General features: G+C 42.0%; 1 protein-coding gene across 5 annotated transcripts in view; it reads left to right on the plus strand.

The window, feature by feature from the left end:
- The first annotated feature begins 1091 nt into the window (after nucleotides 1–1091).
- MUSK (muscle associated receptor tyrosine kinase) overlaps nucleotides 1092–22989 on the plus strand; it is a 55447-nt gene continuing 33549 nt past the window's right edge. For 4 of the 5 annotated variants that reach the window (XM_056324897.1, XM_056324899.1, XM_056324900.1 and 1 more), the window contains exons 1-5: nucleotides 1092–1170; nucleotides 5382–5508; nucleotides 8644–8795; nucleotides 10182–10309; nucleotides 10846–10987. In XM_056324897.1, the coding sequence (XP_056180872.1) occupies nucleotides 1092–1170; nucleotides 5382–5508; nucleotides 8644–8795; nucleotides 10182–10309; nucleotides 10846–10987 (628 nt within the window). Of the gene's footprint in view, nucleotides 1171–5381; nucleotides 5509–8643; nucleotides 8796–10181; nucleotides 10310–10845; nucleotides 10992–18982; nucleotides 18988–22989 lie in introns of all 5 variants that reach the window. The other variant, XM_056324898.1, reaches the window with a different exon arrangement.

Genomic DNA, 22989 nt, shown 5'->3' on the forward strand with positions numbered 1-22989 from the left:
TCATGCACGTGTTGCCCCCACATTGGTGTTTCCATGGTGGTAGGACTGATTGCAAACACTTTTCGTATAAATATTTACTTTGAAAAAAAGGGAGTACAAATGAAATTTTTGAAAAAGATGATGTCATGTAGACTGCTGTGCTAGGATGGGGCAAGACACAGTTAGTCAGGAGATCGCCTCAAGTCTGATGGTCCTCTAAATCTTCCTAGGAAATGAGCTCTGACTTTCAGTCTTTCACTTTAGGTTGAAACCTAGTGGAAAATATATTTCTGAGCATTCAATAATGTCAGTACCCAACAGTCATATTTCCCTACAGCAATGCCTCTATCTATGCCCAAATACCCTGGGCTCTGCTGATGTTGAAATTAAATTCTCCCTTTCTCCCAAGGTATAAATGTTGGTCCCACTGTGGATAATAATTTTTCTGGGGGTCTGTTTCCAGGACAAGACTCTGCTTTTTCATTGTGCTGCAGCAGTTCTCAAACACTGACAACCTCCTTGGCAAAGAAGGGCACTTCCAGCCACCAATGCCAACCGTTCTTGCTCCAGCAAATACATCTGTTAAGAAAAGAAATGCTATCAGCAGGGTAACAGGTGGCATATTGCAGCCAATCATGAAAGGTTATAATAAGACAGAGGGAATGCATGTGAGAGAGAGAGAGAGGAGAAAAAATTAAAAAGAGGGGGATTAAGCTGTCAGAAAATTCAATGGCAAGCACTTTTCCCACTACTGCACTTACACAGTGCTGAAATAAAGACCTGGTGACTTTGGAGTACTGGGGTAGGGTACTGCCTTGGAAATATATTTTCCCATTGTACTCCTCTCTGTTTGCTTAGAAGGAATTCAGAAGGGATTTGCTTTCTCTTGTTTCATGAGCCCCACGCTTTCACAGTGACCAAAGTGGATACGCACCAGCTGGCCATGTCCATCACCACAGCCGGGTGGTAGAATTCCTGATTATACTTAGATCCTGCAGACTCTGCTCTGTCATTAGCGGAGAAGCTCTGCTTGCACACCACCAGCCAAAATGCAGCCAGCCGGGAGCTCTGAACACTTCACCTGAAGGAGCCGGATGCCTTCCGGATCAAACATGAATGACCTGCTGAAGGTGCCCCTGGTGCATGTCCTCACCCTGGCAGCCCTGAGCTTGGCCGAGACACTTCTGAAAGGTTTGTTTGGAGGGGGTTTTGCCCTGCTCTGCTTCTGCCACTTGCTGAAGGAGGTTTTGCAAAGTGGAAGGCATCTCTAGTAATGGGGTGGGTGGTCTGGTGGTGTTGCCGAAAAGGACAAAAATACGCTGCTTGCAGTCATCGCTTCACTGCTTTTAGAAGGATAAAAGTGAAAATAATCTCATGCTTGTGTCTGGGCTTGAAAGTTCATTGCCTAGGAAAAGCACCTAGTCCTGTGGTAAAGGGCAGGGGAGACCTTTGGGTTCAGCCTAGGTAGGATGGACATTTCTTATGTCAAAGGGGGCCTGGAGGTTTCAATGGCTGTTAGCACCCACTGCTGCAGAGTCCAAGATTTATGGTGTTCTGCATGTCTATGTATGCTTAAAAATATGTAAAGCTCAAAGAAGAACAGCTAGAAAGTCATTACAGAGCATGTGTATATAAATACAAATATGCATGTTTTGTATTGCATATAACAAAAGTTATTATACTTTCTTCCTCTCTTGTATGCTTACACGCACACATACTTCTAGCCAATGCAAGAACTGAAAAAAATGCGTCTAGGAAAGTCTTTGAGGTACAAAGTGCAACAGTGGTCTTCTGGGCATACTGTCTGGTAAGCCTGAGGACAAAAGGTTTTTCTGTGTGGTGATTGTCAGGAGTCATTCAAAGTATACCAGAAACTTTGCAGCTTCAGGAAAATATAAAAAAAAAAACAAGGAGGATGCCAGTATTCTCCTGTTAGGCCAACATTGCTGTTTTTTCAGGGCTGTGCTCTTACGATTGTTAGTCAGGTTGGCCTCAAAATGGAAAAAGAAAGGTCTTTATAGAAACCTTTTGAAATAAAAATGTTAATTTTTACTAAAGCGAACTCCAGTCTTTTTGAAAGCTGTAGTAAGACAGGATTGGAGAAACAAGGGAAAGAAAGAGGAAGGGGATGGATTTTTTGGGATGGCACAGTGCAATGAAGAGATACGCATCCTTTCCTAAAACGTCACAGGTGGCTGAATTGCCTTGCTCCCTGAGAGAAGCTGAAACGTGACTACTAGCCAGTGGTGCCCTATAGGGGTTTTGCAGCATCAGCTGGAAACAAGATTGAGCAGCTTTTGACCAGAGGAGCTGCACTGTCTCCGGGCATCTGCAACGCTGCAGAGGACAACGCCTCTGTTTTCAGCTTTGATTTGTTTGCCTGGCTTGTCTTGTTTGAAAAGTGTGGATCTAAAACCAAAGCCAAGCAATTTTGGACTTTCTGGTGGGCCGGGGATTGAAGGGGATTTGGCTTTCGCATGGGCCCCGTGACTGGCCTTGGGTCATTTTGCTATCTCGGGAAACTACAGCTGACATCCAGTAAAATGGCACCTATGTGGCTTTAGAGATATACAAATTAATTGATTTTCAATTTATTTAAAGCCACAGGGCTACCTAAAAAAATGTCAGAGAGCCCCAGTAATGTGCACAGAAAGGCTCGGGGCCATTTCTATATGCTGGTATATGTATGTCAGTACGTTGTTTGGATTTTATTTCCTCATGTTAAAATCTGGTAATGAAGGCCTCATAAGTTTCGATTGCTTTCCTGAGAAAACGTGGACTGACACCAACATCTGAGCCTTTCAGACAGCTTTTAGAAGCAAGCACCATCTCAGCCATTTTGGGTCTCCCTCACTGCCTTATGACAAAATGGCGGCATGCTCGCCTGCTCGCTGCCCCCTGCAGACACGCAGTGTGTTCTCCGGCCTTCTGCCCTCTGCTCCCTCACCCTGGCCTCACACTGCCTTCACCTCCCCACTGGCCCAGTGCTCACTTTTAATATTAGAAAGGTAAAAAAGAGCACTCCAGAAAATGACACATCGCTGTTGTTGTCACGGTTGCTTTTCGAGGATATAGAACTTAGGGAAGCAGCTGTAAAAAACAAAGTTCCCTTTCTGCTTTTACCACAGGTGAAGTGCGGTTGGTTTGGATGGTATTTTCTGTGAGTATAGGGCTTGATTCTGCCCTAAGAGCTGTGTGTTGGCTTTCAGGAGGTGCCAGATCAGACCCAGTGTAGGCAATACTGCTAAAGATAATTCTGTCATCTGTTGAATCTAAGAGATGCTATAAAAGCACATAACTGTTGCTAGAGAATGTATTTAATATATGAAACTGGCAGCCCTTGTCTTCCCAAAGAATAAAATACTGTTGTTCTGTATACTGGCTCCTGGTACAAATCTAACTCTACTCTTCGTGAGAATGGCCACAGATCGTAACAGCTCAGTTATAAAATTGGTTGCTTTGAATTTTGCTTACTGGAAATTAATCTATATTTCTCAGGGTTAAAAAACCAACCTTCTAGAGATCAAGCCATGCAGACAACAGCAATAAAAACATACTATAGAAAATTAGATTGTAAAACTCCATTTCAGCCAGGCTTAATGCCACAAAAATATACTGAACTCTGTCACGAAATAGCAATGTCCCCTTTGAAGTAGACAGGATAGCCATCAGTGGAGGTTATTCTCCTAAGACAACCTTCAGTAGCAGGGAAATTTAGGCTATATGAAAATCTTCCATTTGGTTTCACTGGCAGGGGATTCACCTTGGGTGCAATTTGGATGATTAATTCTATCTAGTGTGACTCAAAATGACCCAGTAAATTGAGGCTTGATACAATTTGAAGCAGTGATCTTAAACAACAAGTCTGACATAGGTGTGTTTTAATTAATGTTCAGTTAATATAATTTTTAGTGCTGCCTTAGCTGTAGTTTTAAGATCTTTTTAGGTACGTATAGTCGTTACCAATTATGCAATCTAAAGTCATATAATTCATAAATATTATTGAGGCAGACTCTTTCTAATGACATTCAAAAAGCTTTAAGACTTCTACGTAAACCTGACAGTGGAAGCAAATCCTTTATTCCTCTAGCTTCATTCCAGCTGAACTCTGATGACATTAATTTTTACTCCCAAATAAAAAAAGCATTAAGTTAAAGCTTCCTATTATTCTCAGTTACGGGAATTGGAGCATCTTGTATTTTGCCTTTTTTTTTAGGAGGGAGGGGTAAAATTGGTGTAGTTTATTCTTTGCCTGTATTTAAATCTTATTGTACTGAGGACGGCCAGCAGATACAGTGTCGGCAGGATTTTCCTGTGATAAGACACAGTGTGCTGGATAGTGCTGCAGTCATCAGGGAACAGGAAGATTCCTGCATCCACTGTACATTTTCAAGGTGGTGTTTCAGGAACATGGTATGAAACTAGTTCATCTCAGCACAGCTGTTCATGAAATCCAGTCCAACAAATACTGGATGTGTGTCCCTCACAGCCATAGATTAAAACTCACTCAAGCATCTTTGGAGGCAATGGCTGCAATGCATAGCATGCACAGGGAAAGCAATTTACTAGGCATATCCTTTGATCCCTTCCAGCCATGCTTCAAGTCTTCTACAAGGGAGACGGAAAATGTTTCTAAAGATACATTCAAATAATGTATGATGACAGGTCTGCAATAATAAGCATCAAGCAGAGTTATTAGACTTCTAACCCTGGGGCTGCTTGGTTAGAAATGGTGAGAAAAAGAGAATGTGTTCTAGAATGCCACAAATCTGGAGGACCTGAAGGGCCTTTGTGAGCCTGGCTTTGAAAAATACAGTGCTATGTAGCAGTTGTTTTGTTTTTGTCTTTTTTAATAGAAGTAGTTGAGTGGAACAATTTGCTTATTAATGATGAAGAAGCCCAAATCTCATGCATTGTGCATTAATAAGGAGGCCCTGTGCCCACTCCTGGGGGAGGTCAGTTTGGCTTCAATGTGTGTACTGTTCCTTGCTCTTCCAGCTGATGCAATGCCACCCCAGTAGCAGGGAGCAGCCTCAACTGTGTCCTCACAGTTTGCCACCCAGTGTTGTGCACCCTGGGGGAGTGGAGGGTTTGAAACAAGGGACACACTGGGCTTGTTGGAGCTGCTCTATGCTGGGTCCCTCTGTTTTGCACCCTACAGAGAGAGAACAAGGGAAAATGCATAACCTGCAGCAAAACACAGAAGGCTGCAACTATGAATGCAGAGGCATCTGTGTTACAGTGAAGGTGTGGAGGGCGTGCAAAGCACCTCTGTGCTGGGGAAGAAGCCATGGAGTGACACTGCAGGAACATGGCTGCATCCTTCAAAGGGATCTGGCAGGCTTTGTGCCTCTTTCCAGGAGGCGCTGGGAAGTTTTCTCATTTTCTTTTCCTTCACACAGCTCCCTTGATCAGCACTCCTCTGGAAACTGTGGATGCACTGGTAGAAGATGTTGCCAAGTTTGTCTGTGTAGTGGAGTCGTACCCTGAGCCAGAGATTACATGGACGCGCAACAGCATTCCCATCAGGTAGGGATCAGCCCCAACCCTTTCTAGCACCTCCTGCCAAAACTGTCAGTGCTTTCCTTCATGATGAAAGAGGTATCTGGAAACATCAGAATTAGTCTGTGGCAGGGAAGAGGGTGGGTGGCTGTAATTATACAGGAATCTCTGTTCCCTAGGGAGTGATAGAATCACCAGGGGGGTTCTCTTGCAACTTCATGTGCTTGAGCATGGAGACAGTTGGTTTCTGCTGCAAGCAATGCAAGGAGTTTGCTCTCCACCTTCAGATGATGCAATCTGCTCTGTTCCTCAGTTTATGCATTTATGGAGGAGGAAGATGCTGTGTAATATTTAAAAGGATCATTGCCAGACTTGTTGCTCAAGTGTCTGCATTGTGATTGGAAACTTTGTGTGGAAGGGGTTGTGCACCATTCTTGTTTGCTTCTAGTTCTGGATCTGTCTGTAGGAAACTGGCTTCTTGTAATGTACTATCAGACATTAACCACCAGGAATCATAGTGCTGCTGAAGAAGGCAGCCTTGGAAGCACACTACGGAAGTTGCTACCATTGCTTTAGCTCTGTTGCTGTAGACAGGATCTTGCAAAGTAAACTGTATGTGATCTTCCAACTCTGAGAGCACATGGCTTCACATTAGTTTCTTATGCTAGATCACTGTTAGTGACTTCTTCTGTAAGGGAAAATCACAGAACAACTCTGTGTAACACAGTTAAGGCCCATTCTCCACAAAAGTTTTCCCTGTTAGGCAGACAGTCACCTGAAACATGGTTCCTGCTGTCGGGGTCAAGCATAAAAAAAGCCCTTGAACCGTTGGCTCAGGAGACTCCAATTAAGTAAGCAGCAGAAGAAGGTCTTACTGCTAAGAACACCGTTTTTGAAAAGGAGAAAAGCAGAATGTTGAATGTGCATACTGGCCTTCAGAAATCTTTTTTCATTACCTGCAACAGAACCTCAGAAAAACCCTGGTCCTAACCCTCTGACCCCAGCTTTGTCGTAGGGTGGAGGTCTGAACTTCCACAGATGTTATTTTCAAATCAGGTCACCTTTCTTTTAATTCCGTCTCTATCAGTGATGAAATTACTGTGCCTGAAAATCAAGGTTGGCAGAGGAGACATTTATGCAGGACCACAGAGATTAAATGCCTTTTTCTTCCCATGGTCTTTAAAATTTCACTTTTTCTATGTCCTAAGATCATAGGAAAACCAGATTGTTTCTTGCCTCAATCCCCACTTTCAGAAGCCCAGTACACCTTTCTAAAAGCCATCCCACCCTTTCTGAGACACAGTGCCTTTTTCACAACGTTGACCAAAAAGGAGAATACCAGTCAAAAAAGCTCTGCTGGTGAGGCCAGAGAGCTCAGGTGCTTTGTTCCTTTACTGGGGCTTCTGGAGCAACATTAATAGCAGCAACTATTTAACTTCCCCAAAGCTGTTTTAGCATTAATAGTCAGTGCTGCTGGATACGAAAGCTCAGACCAAAGACAGGGATATTGATAAGCTGAAATTATTTCTGTTACTTTCCAAGAACATGGACGAGAGTATTTGTACAATTGGAAAGGATTAGACCAGTGGACTTTTTCTTCTTAAAAAATCATAAATATATTTGTGTGTCTGTATCAAACATCAAAGGGGCAAGTTACTGAAAACAATAAATATCAGTTATTTTGTTTACAAAAGTTTCTTCTCTTGCCAAAGTCCCAACAGCCTGAACAGACGACTAAGCTACCCTTCAAAACATACCCATATGTAAACATTCAGCTTCAATGGGAACAGTGCCAGGACAGAGGCTTTTGTTAGCGCTAGTCTTTTGGAGTTTCCTCTCCTGGTGTCAAAACTTGTGCAAGTACTCTGGCAGGTGCCCTGTGCCAGGTGAAATGGTTACCTGCCCCATCTCCTAGGACAGGGCTGCCCGTGGTGAGCCTTCCTCAGGGAAAGAAAGGAATGCCTTTTACACAATGGATGAGTTCATTGTGCTTTTTCTTCCCAGGGTAAAAAGAGGAGGGAGATACAAGAATAAAAGGTGAAAGTCTGTTGAAAGTCTGTAACACCATAAATGGCACATTCAAATTACTTGGTGACTGCTGTGAGATTTTTAACATAAAAGACAAAATAGAACATACTTAGTTGTTAGGTATTTGTGATAGCTTGGGAGACAATCCTCAAGTCAGATCCTTTTGTTACTGTTCATCAGAATCAAAGGCCAATTGCATGAAAGTTCTTCCAAAAGACATCAATGAATGTGCAAAAATAAAACATAATTTGTGAAACATTTTGCAAATCTTGTTCCACTGAAGTTTTACTATACTTTTCCAGTTTTGCAATAAAAATCAGAGATCAGCCCTCAGTTTTCTCACCACCTTTCTTTCTGTCTCTCCCTTGCTCTTGCACATGTACAGACACACACACACACACACACACACATGCATGCATACCCCATGCTCACATATAGAATTGCTCTTCTCTCTGCAGACTTTCTTCCAATATCCCACACTTCTGTTTGCTCCAGTTTCAGGGCTTTTCTTAAGTTCTCTGAAGTCTCCAGATCTAAACCTGCTGTCATTAGACTATAGCTATCTTTGCATCCTCTAATCTTTAGATGGCTTCTTTCCTTCAGCACGTTTCTTTGTTTGTTTATTGGTTTGGTTTTTTTTTTTTCTTCTAAAAAACAGACAAAACCATTCCAGGATGCAGACACAAAAATACTTGAATTTTGGTTTGTGTCTTATTGTTCACAACAGTAAAAATCTTCCCATAACATCATGTGTTTATTGAAAACAGCATTATTGTTGTTTTTCTGAATCTGAAGAAGGCGACCAAGCTGAATAAGATTACTTGTGCTCCTGCCTGTCCTTGGCCAGACAGAAATCTAACCATGATACCTACTTTACCAACACCTGACTGGAAGAAGAATTGCCACTACACTGCTGCCAGTCAGGAGCTGCATGGTCTAGTGAGGACCAACCTGAATTTTAAGGCCCATCTCAACATTTTCAGTACCTTCCTTTCTCTTTGCAGGTTGAAAATAAAAAAAATAAAACACATTACCATTTGTAGTGCCATCAGCAGTCTGCAGATACAAATGCAATTCCCGCTCTCTGTCCCCAGCTATCCCCCTGCCCCTGACAATCTGTGCTGTGCCCTGCAGGCTGTTTGATACCCGGTACAGCATACAGAGGAACGGGCAGCTCCTGACCATTTTGAGCGTGGAGGACAGTGATGATGGGGTGTACTGCTGCACAGCGGATAACGGGGTTGGAGCAGCTGCGCAGAGCTGTGGGGCTCTCCAAGTGAAAATGCGTAAGTGGGAATGTAATTTCTTCCTGACATGGTGTAAGCGTGTCATTGAGAGCCTGAGCAGACCCCCAGGTATGGCCCCTGGGGGTCTGTGTTTGGGCAGACCCATATTCCTGTGGGGCTGGGTACAGACCCTTGAGACAGAGACATGGAATATCAGATCATATCTTAATTATAAGCAGTTGTGATTATTCACTTTGAATAATGCACAGTTGTGCTAGGATCAGAGGAACTGTTTGCATAGCAGAGGATAAAAAATGATGCTTTGTACAAAACTTGGTAAAAGCAGCACAATTTGATAGATTAGACCTCTGTAGCAATACTGCATAAATCCCTAGTGAATTTTAAACATAAGATTTCACTAATCAGGTTTATGCCTGAGGATGGCAAAAGCAAGTAAATGCTGTTCAGATGTTTTTAAATAGCAATCTTGAAAGGTCTGGACCACCACAGTGTAAATCTCATCATCCCGCATGGAGGGCAGAGGACTGGTTCTTGCAAAGGGCTATATGCGTGCTGAGCTCTGTGAAGACGAGCTCACATGGCTGCAGTTACTTCACAAACACTTAAAGGGCAGCTGAGATATATCCTGGCTAAAGCATCTGTTTGTAGGAAAGGCTTTGTTTGCACTAATGAGCATGACCTTCCAGGTCTGGTAATTCTAGGGCTCTCCAGCACTCCAGTTGCCTGCAGGTGGGGGCCTGCTTTCTGAATATCGATTTTTTGCTGCTTTGGCATTGTACAAGGGAGGCAAAGCTCCCTATCTCTCACAACACTGAGATGAAGGTATTTTTACTCCCAGCTCACAGTAAGCTAAGCCATATTTTTCTTTGCTTAAAATTAACTTAAATTTGTCACATATTAACTTTGCAGGATTTTGCTTGTTTTTTCTTTAAGGACCCTTTCTCCTTTTTGTAACAGTGATAAATCCTTCAATTAGGGACATTAATTGAATTTACATGCCCTTTTTAATGAGCTAGAGTCAGGCCTGTGTTAAAACTATTTCAAAACTGATTCACTCCTGCTCTGAGCTTTCACACAAGACACTGTTTATGCAGTGAGGAATGTCAAAACCTGGAATGCAAACATTCTTCAATATTGGAAATACTCTTATCTGGATTTGGATTTTAGCCCAGGCCCTAATTCAAATGACTGTCAAACTCCACTCTTGAAAACAAATAACCCATGCAAGCTAGCTGATTTTGTGTTCATAAACTGAAACTCTGAATGCTGTGCTTAATTTTTTTTTCTTTCCAAGGCAGCCCATGAGCTACTAAGACCCTTCTATCTTTCAGCAATATACAGAAAAAGCAGCAAAGATTTTGTTGTCATTTCTGAACTTGTTCTTATCTTCAGTTCAACTTTAATTTTTGACTTCTAAAATTTTAGGACCCAAAATAACCCGACCGCCTATAAATGTGGAAATAATAGAAGGGTTAAAGGCTGTTCTTCCATGCACTACAATGGGGAATCCAAAACCTTCTGTTTCATGGATCAAAGGAGAAACAGTCTTAAAGGTGAGCTGAGAACGAAATCTAAGTAATTCTAACTTCGCTAAAGGTAATATGTTAAAATGCTAGCAATAATTACAGCATTTGCAAGTTCTAATTTCTAGGAAGTAAGCATCTGGAAAATCCAGGGCTCATCTCATAAATGTCTGCATCTGCAATAATTCTGCCTATAAACCAGACATTCTCTGTGTATCTAGATGTTACATTTTATATATATATATATATATATACACACATATATATAATTATGAAGCATGGTCAAATGCTGCTGAATGCATGTGTGAGTATTCTTATAAATAAGAGCTTCTGAACTAAGATCCAGAGCTCTTTTGAACTTATATTCACTGATCTACAAAAGGAGGGATGGGTGAGTGTGTCATAACGATGCTGAGCAGGAATAGTTGGCCCCAAATCCTTCAGCTGTAGGACAACACAAATAATGTTGATGCATGTAAGCCCAGTCTTTTCAAGTGGATATTTGATGCTCCTTGTGTGCCCCCTGCATGTAAAACCCTCATCTTTGTTGCTCCTTCCTCCGGCAGGAGAATGCTCGCATTGCTATCCTTGATTCAGGGAATTTAAGGATCCACAACGTTCAGAGAGAGGATGCAGGACAGTATCGATGTGTAGCCAAGAACAGCTTGGGCACAGCCTATTCAAAACCTGCAACGGTGGTAGTGGAAGGTGAGTAACCCTTGCACTGGGCTTCAGCTTCATGTGCCAGCTTCTTGTGCATACCTGGTTAACTTGAATTAAATGGAAGTATCACTTTGATGTCAACAAAAACATCCTAGAGGGTGACCCAAAAGGCACAATAAGGTAAAGGAAAGGAAAGCAGAACGATAAACAGAAAGTTTGTCCACAGGTGCTCCCATTGCTGGCTGATGGTGAAGGGGACTATCTGTGGAGGGTCCTTGTTCATGGCTGCTATGGCTTTGGTGGGATATTGTCTGAGTAAGGACTCCCAAATATGTTTTTCCTTCTGAATGATGTTTTCCAAGATGCCAGCTTGTTTCTTGTTTGAAAAGTTCCACCAGACCAGTGGATTTCATTATGGCTTGTGGAGATGGACTAGAAAGCTGATGGCCCTGTAAACTTGCTGTAAAGAGCCAGCTCAGAGAGAGCTGCAGCTGCAAACAGTGAAGCATTTTGCAGCATTATGTGTATGTCCCTCCCCATTTCCTCTGATTTTCCAACTGAATTGGTTGATTCAGATTGGTAAATAGAGCTTTTCTCTTTGAGGACTTAAACATTTTCTGCCCACTAAACTGAACACTGGATTGATTTTTCAGTCTCTGCTCCTTATATGCTCAGTGTTTTCCTCCTGTTTGCAGAGGTGTTTGCTTTGGGGTATAAATCATAACCAGTTTCAGAGTGCTGAGACCAGTGGACTGCAGGGGAAACTAAATGTAGGCAATGAGACATTCAATGTTCCTGAAACCTATAAGAGAAATAAGGTTATGCAAGGTTTTGCGGAGTGGTAGGAGGGATGACTGACTCGGTAGATAAATTTTTATTTCTTATTCAAAATGACTGTACTATAGAAAGTGGAGAACAGTCTCCATTTGCCTAGTAAGCTTCACAAGATTGTTGTAGGTTACATTTGGCTCGGGACTATCATAAGTTACTTAAGGTGCAATCCTATTTCTAAGAGGACCATTGACTTTCTCATGGGAGCAAAATCAGGTATATTAGATCCAACTACCAATTACTGTAGGTCTGCTGTTTCCCTAAAAAATGCATTAATTTTTTAGGTGTTTGGTGGTGTTTCTGTGGGTTTTTTTTTGTTTTTTGTTTTTTGTTTTTTTTTTTAATATTTACATGTACAGACTTCAAGTATGTTAGAAATTCCTCAAATACCTTTAACACAGGAACACAGCTATTCCTAATGTAGATCCAGAGCCGTACTCCTCCTGAGCTAAAAGCAGTGGGGCAGACTGAAGACACTTGCATCTGATTGTGGGCAGCTTGGGTCCTGGGTTTTGGCTTGGCCCCTTCATTGAGACAGTGGACAAAGACTCATCCAGAATTAACTATGAATGACAAACACCTGGTGCCATGCATACAAACCCCTACTCCATGCTGAAGGGCCTCAGACACTGGGATTTTACTGCTCCAGATCTACCAGAGCCATTTAGGGAATCTAAAAGCAGGCTGGAACTGCACCAAAATCTGGGCTGCTAACATTCATACCAGGTTTTGTCCCTGTCTCCAGAATTATGCTGTTGCCTGTTAATTCAAGGAATGGCAAAATAATCCACAAATATCCTACTTGCAAAGGAAAGCTTGTGTGTGCGCATGTTGAAATGAGGGAGATTAGGTCTTAATTAATCAATGGGAGCTCAGTGCTCCCACACAAACTGTCCCCTCATGTTCCATTCATGTGCTGGGTGAACAAAGCAATGCTGTTCTCCAGGCTTGCATTGGTTTCTCTGGTAGGACACCCATATAATATACCTCATTTCATGCTGCCACCCAAACTAAACTGGTGCATGTTTGTTTTACTTTTTTGGCTTCCAAAATCCAAAGGTAACAATCCTGACTACAGCTTGCTGTGTATACAGGTTCCTTTTCCTCCAGTATTTTAGATTAGTTCTCATGGATATTTAGCATACATACATACGCACATACCTGCATATTCATGCAGGTATGCATGCAGGTATGCACACACACATGCATCCCCCCCATGCACTTCTTTTACTGTTATTTTTAGTATCCTTCCTCTCTTACCTCTCCTACACCCTTAGCAGCAGCTTTTTAAAGTAACTCCAAGTAAATAATAATCTAAAATTACTCAATGAAGGAAAAATCACACTTCAGTCAGCCTTCTTTGAGCATTCACTATGTTCAGAAAACTTATGAAAATATACTCTTTATTGCTTCCCTGTAATAACACTACAATGTTTTTCCTTAAACCTTGGTGCTACCATTCACTGGAGTTACCACCCTACATAGTGTGGCTTAATATTAAAATAAAATGAGTAACCGTGGCTGGTTAACTATGAATATTTAACCCTGAAGCAAATGCCCATTCAAAGAGCAGTGCAAATATTTATGCCTAGCTAAATCTAGACCGTGCAGGTCCTGGTTTCTGAAAGAGGTTTCTAATTTTCTGTTGTGAGCTTCCATTTTGACAAGTTCAGTGCTAGTGTTGCCATTAGTTTCAGGCATTGCTCAAAGTGCAGAGGTGTCTAACTTCTTGAAAGATTGAACCTCTGACTCATGCATGCAGTCAGGCTCCTTAATGCATGTATGGTCAGGCACATGGTTAAATGACTTGTTGAACCTGGGCCTAGAAACTACAGCATCTCAAATACATAAAGTTATGTATGTTGGTTCCACTTGTTTAAACTGATGATAATCTTGACTCAAGAATTTGCACCACTGAGGTGCCTTATAGTCCTACATCTTGTCTGGTTTCAGAAGTTCAGGGTAAATAAGTTTAAAAAATGCTGCTATTTTGTTTTTCCAAATATTTTTTCTACATTCCTTGTTGGCTTTACTGAACCTTTATAATACTGGTTTCTATTTATTACTTTTAAAGCACAGCGTTAGTATTTTAAAAGTTTATTATTTTTAAAGCCAAGTGAAAATAATTTGAGAAAAGATTTTAGATGAAAATTCAGGTGCTGTTCTTGTCAGGAAAAAGAAAACAATGGAGGAACTGATCAGTTCTCTTAGTGGAACGGGTTTTTCAGTTGTTCCTGATTTTTGTCAGTGAATGGAGGCAAGGAGATAAGGATCATCTGCGTGCTGTCCCCTGCACAAACCAGTCCCTAGGCAGAGAAGCCTTCTTCTTCTCCCAGGGCTTGTTTCAGGCACCAGAGTTTGGATGATGAACTCTAATCTGTTCATGAGCTGGATCAGGAATTTAATTAAAAGGGCTGAAAAAACCCTGTCCTTTTGGACTGTGTTTTTCTCCAAGTTTGGGGTGAACCCACATGAATTTCAACAAGTGATTGGTGAAACCATCACTTTCCTTTCCTTAAAAGGCAGGAAGGGTGGAAACATAATCATAACAGACCTGACTGCTGGGTCTGTGGGAAGAGCCAGGATCTTCACTGGGAGCTGTGCTGAGCTCACAGACAGCATTGACATCACTGAAGGCCTGCTTGGTGTGCCTGGAGGGCATTAGAAGGAGAAGCAGAGCATGGCAGAAGCATGACCAGGGATTGAGCACCAGAGGCAAGGGACGGGGAAGGAACACAAGAGGCAAGCATTGGCTAAGAAAGCCAAGCGAGCAACCATGCAAGGTAGGGCAGGCTTCCTGATGGAGGAGGGTTGTACACTATTTTTACGATCTTAGGGTATCCTGTAGCAATTAAATGACACACAGGGATACATTGGAGGAGCAGGATTGGTTCTTTCCAACATGTGCTGGGGTCACTGTAAAGTGGTCCTCCACCAGTGCTCTGGTTTCCAGCTGTGTGGAAGCTGCAGGGGTGTATTGAGTCAGCTTTCCCCTGTTCAGCTCCTTTGTAAAATCGGTTACAGCCCACACAACTTATGGAAAAAAGGACTAGTAGAACTACTGGTGTGAGACAGATTGCAATAAGCAGAAACAAGTCTTCATCACGCTGCTCTGCAAAGCAAAACAAATGATCAGCAATAATCAGCTTGTTGGTTCTGTTAAATTTAGCATGTGGGAATGACTTCCTGTTGCTCATGTATGTCCAGAGATGGCTACAGGAATTAATAATTGCATTGAGATAAAGGAACAATACTATAATCTTGGCTGTTTGCCAAGAAACGTGTTTTTAATTTCCTGGAGGCAACATTTCTGACCTACAGTTTTGTATTCTTTTTCTATGATCTTAAAAGTATTGCTAACTAGCTGTTTAATTGCTACATGATCAGTTTTGATAATGAACACTTCTGCTAGTCCTAGAAGAACATTTATACACTCAGTGAAGCAATACCTTGCCAAAGGATTTATACAATTTTCCTGTTAATTGCTGTACTGATACCCAAAGTGAATCTGGGGCTGAAAGGTTGCAAGATTCGGGACTACGTTAGAATAGAAGAATTTGTTTGCTTTACCTGGTCTCTATAGTTCACACAGATGTCTGAAGGCTGAAGATTGTTGACAAGATGTTGGCTGAGATGGCTAAGATGTTCCCTCTAATTTTACCTGAAGATCATTCCTTTGGAAATAAATAGAGCATCTATTGCCTTCAGCAATGTTGAGAGTTGTCCTCAAGTCCAGAAATTCCCATTGATGTCAGTGAAAATTGAGGGCAGGGTATAGAATTTTAGGCTGTGTCAAGATTGTATTTCTTGGCCCTTCTAAGCATTTGAAATCTGTAGGGCATGATAAATAGCATTAGTGAGACATTAACCTGGTTCTTCCTTCATGCACTGGACAGCTGTTTACGTAATGTAGGCTGTAGAACAGGAGGAATTTTGGTTTTCATTACTATTTGCAGTGACATTGATCTAGTCCATTAGTAGGACCAGTTTAGCAAAAGCTATGCAAGAGCTCATCAGGTTCAACTTCTTGGCCTGCTGCCTAAAACTGTACATCCCCTGTGGTCTCCATGGCTTGGTATGTGTAACAATGATCTTCTCCATACCCATTATGTACACATTGTATAACATTCAAAGAATAATTTTATAGCCCCAAGCTCTTGCCTGGTAAGAGGCATGGGAATATTCCTGTTATGAGTGCTTGTCACTCAGACACAGAGGGAAGCTGCTTGGTAGGTTTTTTTGATGTGTGCAATAAATTCTGCTGGATGGGTTTGCTTAAACTCTCACTGTCTTTTTCAGATGTGGTGCTAATAACCAATAGTCAAAGTATATACAATTCCTGCACCAAATAAGAAGTGTCTGTTGCAAAACAGCAGTAAAAGTATGTTTTGTGATGACTTTCAGACTTAATTGCCTGACTTGGGCTCTGTATTCTGGCAGACTCCTTTTCTCTGTTTTGGAGAATGTTTCTTTCTCTCCCTGGGGGAAGGAAAGTGCCACTTGGTAAACTGATAGAATGGGCTCCTGTTCTCTTATGTTCTTCATTCTTCAAAACAAAAAGGTTACAAAAGAAATTGAAAAGCTGACTGTGAATTGCTTACAGGTTAGAAGTAACAGCTGTTTATACATGAGACATAAAGCTATAAACTGTATGTTTCTTTATCAACTTAATTTTTAGCTTCAACTATGGAAAGAATGTTTTCTAGAAATGAAAAGAGTTATTAAAATGTACAAAGGGTTGTGGTGGATTAGGCACTGACACAACTGGAGGTAGACTGTTCTTCTGAGAGGTATCCTTCCATTCCAATAGCAGCACATGCATGGAAGTCATCTGCTGCAGAAAGACAGTCTGAATTGTCTGTTGTGCTTTTTACCCTTGCATACTGAGACTTTGTGTGCAGGACTTTGTCCTGAAAAAAAGATTTTTCTTCCCATGAGGATGAAGAACAACCTTCGTGTTGTGTCTTTCTAGGTGTTGCACCCAGCCAGTGAAATCTCTGATGTTCCCCAATCATACATTTTTAATGTTGAAGAAGAAAGAAAAAGGCAACTAAATACATGGACTCTAATATGAAAGAAAAGAGTATTCAGACAGTACTGTTTGTTGTGTACTGAGTTAGATGCACCTCCATCTTGTGATTTACATGAAGCAGAGCTCAGTCTCCAGCCTGTGGCACCAGAGGGTTGTGGAATTCAGGAATTCAGGAGTTTTGGCGTATACTGTGAGATAAGAGTTAGTTTTGAAGTCATTGATGTACAAATGCAGGTCTAGAAATCAGAAATCATATATCTATCAGTAAACAAACATACAAACAAATTAGCTAGGACAAGTGTCGAAAGATCCAGTGTGCTCATCAAGAAACTAGTGGGATTCTCCATGGATTTAATAAACTTTTTGGATCAAATCTCTGTAGTTTCCAGTTGGCTGAATGGGGTAATTGTTGAGGGCTACTAATCCTTTCTTTATCCAGGCAGTTTCATTTGTCAAAGTGTTGCTGCTCCACTTTCTCCTGTGCTACTGTGTGAGAGCACACAAAGCAAACAAAGCAAAACAAGGGTAGGAGCAATGCTCCTCAGGCTCCCCTGACTTAGACATTGTTTGCTTTTGCAGCCCGGGTAGACAGAAGTCTTTTCCTGCCCACAGTTTATTGCTTATTACTAGCTACTAAAATAATACCCTGCCACAGGCCACAAAAATACTTCCCTATAAGTCTCTTGTGAGAACTATCTTAGCCTTAAAAATAGGAAGGTTTTCCTTGGAGTATCATCCCTTCAGAGGGAAGGATCTGCCACGACATGGGTAGATTTGGTCTGGATTTTTAATTTTTTTTTTTTTTTTTAATTTTTTAATCATTCTGTCTAACTCTTAGAGGCAGTGAGGGACACTAGACTAGATGATAATAGAAAGCCCACAAAGTGTAAAGCACTAGCTTCTTTCAGCTGTTTTGTGGACTAACCTCTTAAGTAACCTTGGGACAAATCTGCATCACAGATAAATCAAAAGACAAGACAGCCACACCACAATTCACATAACAAGAATGAAAGTATGTATTTAGTCCAGCTGATCTATCAATTTAGATGGACCGTATTCCAGAGGTGGGTCCTATTTCAAATGAAAACTGACTCCAGATTGCCATCCAAAAATTTTTCTACATTTTTTTGTCAACACATCTGTACTTAGTGTAGACAAAAGAGGAAAGGGACATACCAAGAGACCACCAAAGCAGTCAGTCAGCACTGTTATGCTGATTCTTGCTGCCTTTCCCATAGATCAGCTATGGATATGAAATCTGAATTTTAATCTGTGCCATCCTCAGAGGTAGGATGTTTTGGGTGAGATGGATCGATAAACAGCAGACTGACAAAGAAGTCTGCAGTTTTGCATTTAAGAGCTGGGTGAAAGTTGCTCAGGGAAATTCTGATATTAATTCTGAGTTTTGGGCTTTGCCATGAGCAGAGGCAGAAACCTTGGGAAAGGATTGCCTTCCCTACACACAGTGATGGTGGTGTATGTACCTGCAGATAGTGTCCTATGGCAGTAAATGGTGATTACTGCAATTTGCTGTTAAAAATTGCAAAGGCTTTGTGGGGAGGGAGCATTACAGGGAAAGAAAATAGTACTGAGCTTGTCTGTAATTACACCAAAGTAGTTTACTGGACTCAGCAGGGTGGCATGGGCATAACTGAAAGCCCAGAATAACTCATTAAATCTCCTCCTACCCAATGTTAACATCTACCATCATCACCCTGAGGTTCTTAGATGCTGCAGATATGACCATAGCTCTAATTACAGCATAAGAGGGCAAGCTGCAGGAGAAAGAAAACAGTCCCAGACCTTCAGCAAATGAACAAAAAAAGTGTGAACTATAAATTTATTCCTGAGGCTTGCTCTGCTGTGACATAGGCATGAGGTGTGTGCTGCCTTTGAGTAATTTGCATAGGGTGGCCTCTTGCACCGAAGAGCTGCAAAGCATGTCTCCTTGGAGCATGAGGCTTCTGACAAGACATGTACCTGAAATTGTTCTTTAATGAGAATTTGAGTCCTTCTATTTTCTCTTGCAAAAACCTCTTTCCCCTAACAAAGAGTTTGGAAAGACACTTATATATGAATTTCTTACATCATTGCATGAATTGTGGTTTTAAGGAAAAAAACAGATATTGCAGACAAAAATCCCTCTGGCTTGTAAACTGTGTTGGGTAGCTAGGAAGCAGGTGTTTCCTGTCAACAGCAGAGTAGAGGATAGAGAATATCCATAGCTATCGGATACAGGGGGGCAGAGCAAACTGAGACAACCATCCTGAAATAACGGCCTTTTCACATCGAAAAACCAATATGGAGCTGGGGCTGAAGACACAGAAAGACACGATTTTGAAGGCAACCTGGAAATCTAACAGAGTCTCTTTATCAGTCCAGTTTTGGTAAGTTGTGGATCAATACCATTTTTCTAAGGCTGATGCCTTCTGTCTTCCATGGACCTCTTCCAACTTTCTCAGTCAGGTTAGCCTCAGTGGAGGTGAAAGCCCTCTCTTTCCACTGTAACTGACTCTTCCAAACTGTACATCTCAAGATTTTACTTCTAGCACTAATGCCCGTTTTAGTGTCACACAGTATTTCTAGAGTGTGTGTGCCTATACTATGGAACAGAAAGTGTCTACTGTTGTTGTGCTGCTGTGTGGAGGAATGGTCCCCTCACACCTCTGAAATTGAATGTAGCCCCAGGCAGACTGTCACAAAAAGGGAACCTCAAACTGTGAGTTGAGAACAGGGAATGAGGGTGAATCTCTTTGTTAGGAGGGACTAGCAGAGTTTTCAGTGCTGAAGACCAAGGACACATGGTGAGGTGAGCAAGGAACAGGCTACTTGTTATCACCCCAGAACAAGAAACATCCTAGCAGCTACTGCTAGCACCGCTTTAAAAGAGATGAAAGGAAGTACTTTTCACATGGCATGTAATTAAATTTATGGCACTGCTGTTACCCATTGGTGGAGACCAGATGTCAGGATGCTGCAGGGCTTATCTCAGTTTTGGGTATCCCAGTGCCTCATGTACTTGCCTGCTCCATTCCTGAGAGTGGGAGGGCAAGACTTGGTGCAGCTGTGGAGGTTTCAGTACATGCAGGCACACTGGTAGCCTCGGCAGTGGTCATAATGGGTAGTGATCATAACTGGAACAAGAAAGAGTTGCTTTTTGACTCAGGAGATGGAAGTTCTTATTCAGTTTCACATGTGATAACGGGTAATGGCAGAGTTAAGCGATGTGTCTCCATACTGCAGAAAAGCCATAGCATGGGAGGTTTAGAAGGGTCTTTCCTTCAAAGAAACCAAACACATATGTAAGACCAGTACTGACATGAAAAGAATTTCCTTGGGAAGTAATTTGAACATGTTATCCTCACTTGTCCTTGAATCTGGTGTTTGCTCTGTATATAGAAATGAACACTTGTACAGAACAGGTTTTATATAGTTACACAGGATATAAGCTATCTATTTACATTTTAGTCCTGGTTATTATAGCTTTGCATATTTGCAAGGTCTGCTTTTAGGATTCCAGAGACATGTATATGTGATGCAAATTCTTTCACAGCTGAGAAGTTACTGTGCTGGCTGGTGCATTTAACATTATATAAGTCCTTCTGCTGATGCAAATTGTCCTACCATCCATAAACCTTGGAGCTCACCCTAGAATAAGGTTACCTTGAAAAGCTATTGCCTTGCTAAGAAAAACTGGCTTTGATATTGATACCAGAGCATAGAATCTGAAGGCATATGGTTCAGGATGGAGATGATGTGGTTTCCTCCAGCACCCTTCCACACATATCTTTAGTTGTTCCTGCCATCTATCTCACAGCCTCAGGCTCTAGGTTGAGTGTCAATGTATTGCTATGCTGTCTGGCCTGTGCTGGATGAGGTGTTAGGACTACTGAAGCCCCAGATCTCACAAATCGCCTATCAGGAGACAGAAGAGCTTTGAGATTTTGAGATTTTGTACAAAATACTCATGTTTCAAATGCATTGGGGAGGTTGTCCCTGAGGATTACCATGATAACCAGGTGAGGGGCAAGGGGATGATGAAGTACTGCTTACTTACAGTGCCCCTGCAGCTTGCTTTTCCAGGGCCCACACCTAACAGTGCTGTTCCTTAATAATACAGTGGTTGTATGCATTTCCTACTGCATTTTTACCATTTTTTCTTTTGATAATCTATATACACATGGTTCTCTGGCAATAAGCATCTTTGCATAGCGATTAAATAAAAACGGATAAGCAATTTCATAGAGATAAGTGGAAGTGTCTCGTATCAGCTTTTCCTGTGGCATTTTGCTCTTCTTTGTGATTACTTGGCAGGCTTGCAAAAAGATAAATATTGCAGTTTTGGTAAGAAATACTTAAAGATCAAAGTGAAACTGACCTTGCAGTTATCATGGGATTTAATTATTAACCCAGTGGTTTTGGAAGTGTGTGGGAGGGTGGCAGCATGCCTTGAGCAGTGGCAAAGGTACAATGTGAGCCATTCCCATGTGGAGGCGTGAGGTGAGCCATGCACAGTGCTGGTTGCTGTCACTGTGAGAGGAGTTACTGTCCATGCTTATGGAATAATTCGTTTGTTCTCTGAGCTGGGATTCAGTCCCGTTGTGTCAGCTGTGGAGACTATTCCTCCTTTGCTCAGCCCTGGCTCTTGGCATGCAATTAGCTGCTGCACACAGCTTGGCGTGGCTGTCTCTGTGACTGCTGATCCAAGAGCAAGATGTGTGGCCTGGTCTTAGCCCTGGTATTTCAAAAATTGTTGGGATTTTACACGGATTAATTTGAAATGTCAGAAAACACAAATGCTGTGGCTTTCTGTGTGTTCATAAATGTATTTGTCAGACCTCCCCTTATCTCTCACCAGTGGGAAGGAAATATAGCCCCTCTGCTTCTTACCTCTCCTGTCTGCCTGGTTTAGACTGGCAAGGAAGAGTGAATGGATATGAGATGAATGAATCTGAATGGGGATTTAAACGACTGGACTTCTCACTGGCAAAGGACTGCGAACACGTTGGCAGAAGTTTGTGGTTCTTCAGAGCATATAGGTGGCAAGTGTAAGTGATTTTTTACGGATTAGTTAGCAAAGTCCAAGTCCAGAGAACTCCTCTCTAGAGAAGGAGTCATTTCAATCTGTTGTGCTTCAGATATGAAAGAGCTACGGGAACACTGGTGAACATAAACAAAAAAAAGGCAACATGTAACTTATCAATTCCCCCAGCAATGTAGACACATTGGTTCTCCACATGTCACCAGCTGTACCAGAGGAAGACGTCTTTTGCAGAAAGGTTTTGTCTTTACCAACCGTGTTTTGTAGCTTAACTGGAAAAACTTTTGGTGTAAGACCTGGCTGTAATCACCCAAAAGGCCATTTTTCATAATAAAATCAAAACAATTTAGGAAAGTGGAGCAGGCTGGGGTATCAGATCTGGCAGTGTGGACAGGCCAGGTCTAGTTCATGTGTTAGGCCAGGCTCAGACTGCTGTGGGAAGAGAGCGTGAACTCATCCTTGCCGGGCGGTTGCTAACACAAGATTAGCCTTTTCTCAGTCCGGACTCTTAGGTATGCTTTATGGTATGCCAGGGCTAGCAAGAAAGTCTGGGATGTGCATACACACAGATGTTGACAGGCTGGTTTAATTCAAGTACATTGGCAAGTGTTGCTCATGTGCTCGAAAGTCAGGGTTCACCAAAGGTAGTGGAGGCTCTGGATAAAAAAACCCACCCCACACCCGAAAACCAGTGCTTGACTGGGCCCAGCGTGTCAAAGCTAGTGTTAGGGCTCATGAAACCCTGGCTAAAAGGGGCATCTTCCTGCACTGGGGCTGCATGATGGTTTCCTGTGATGTCTGGGTATCACTTTTTGCTTTCCACTTTGTCCCAGGCCACCCAAGCTGCTGCCTGGATGTGACAGGCCCAGTTCAGCTTGCTTTAACAAAAAAACCAGGCCTTACCCAGTCAAAGGGCAGGCATCTACCAGAACTGCAGGATCAGGCCCCAAGCCCTGGAAATGAAACATAGCTCAGTCAAAGGCGACAGGAAAAATAGCCATCTGGAAAGAGTTAACCATTCAAAGCTAGGGGGAGGGGGGGTGAGGGATGCTTTAATCTTTTTATAGTATAAAAATTTTGTGACTGTATTAAAGCCCTACTGTTTGGACTGGATGATATTACCTAATTCTCAGAAACGAGAGC

This window comes from Falco biarmicus, chromosome Z (assembly GCF_023638135.1).
Source record: "Falco biarmicus isolate bFalBia1 chromosome Z, bFalBia1.pri, whole genome shotgun sequence".
Lineage (NCBI taxonomy): Eukaryota > Metazoa > Chordata > Aves > Falconiformes > Falconidae > Falco > Falco biarmicus.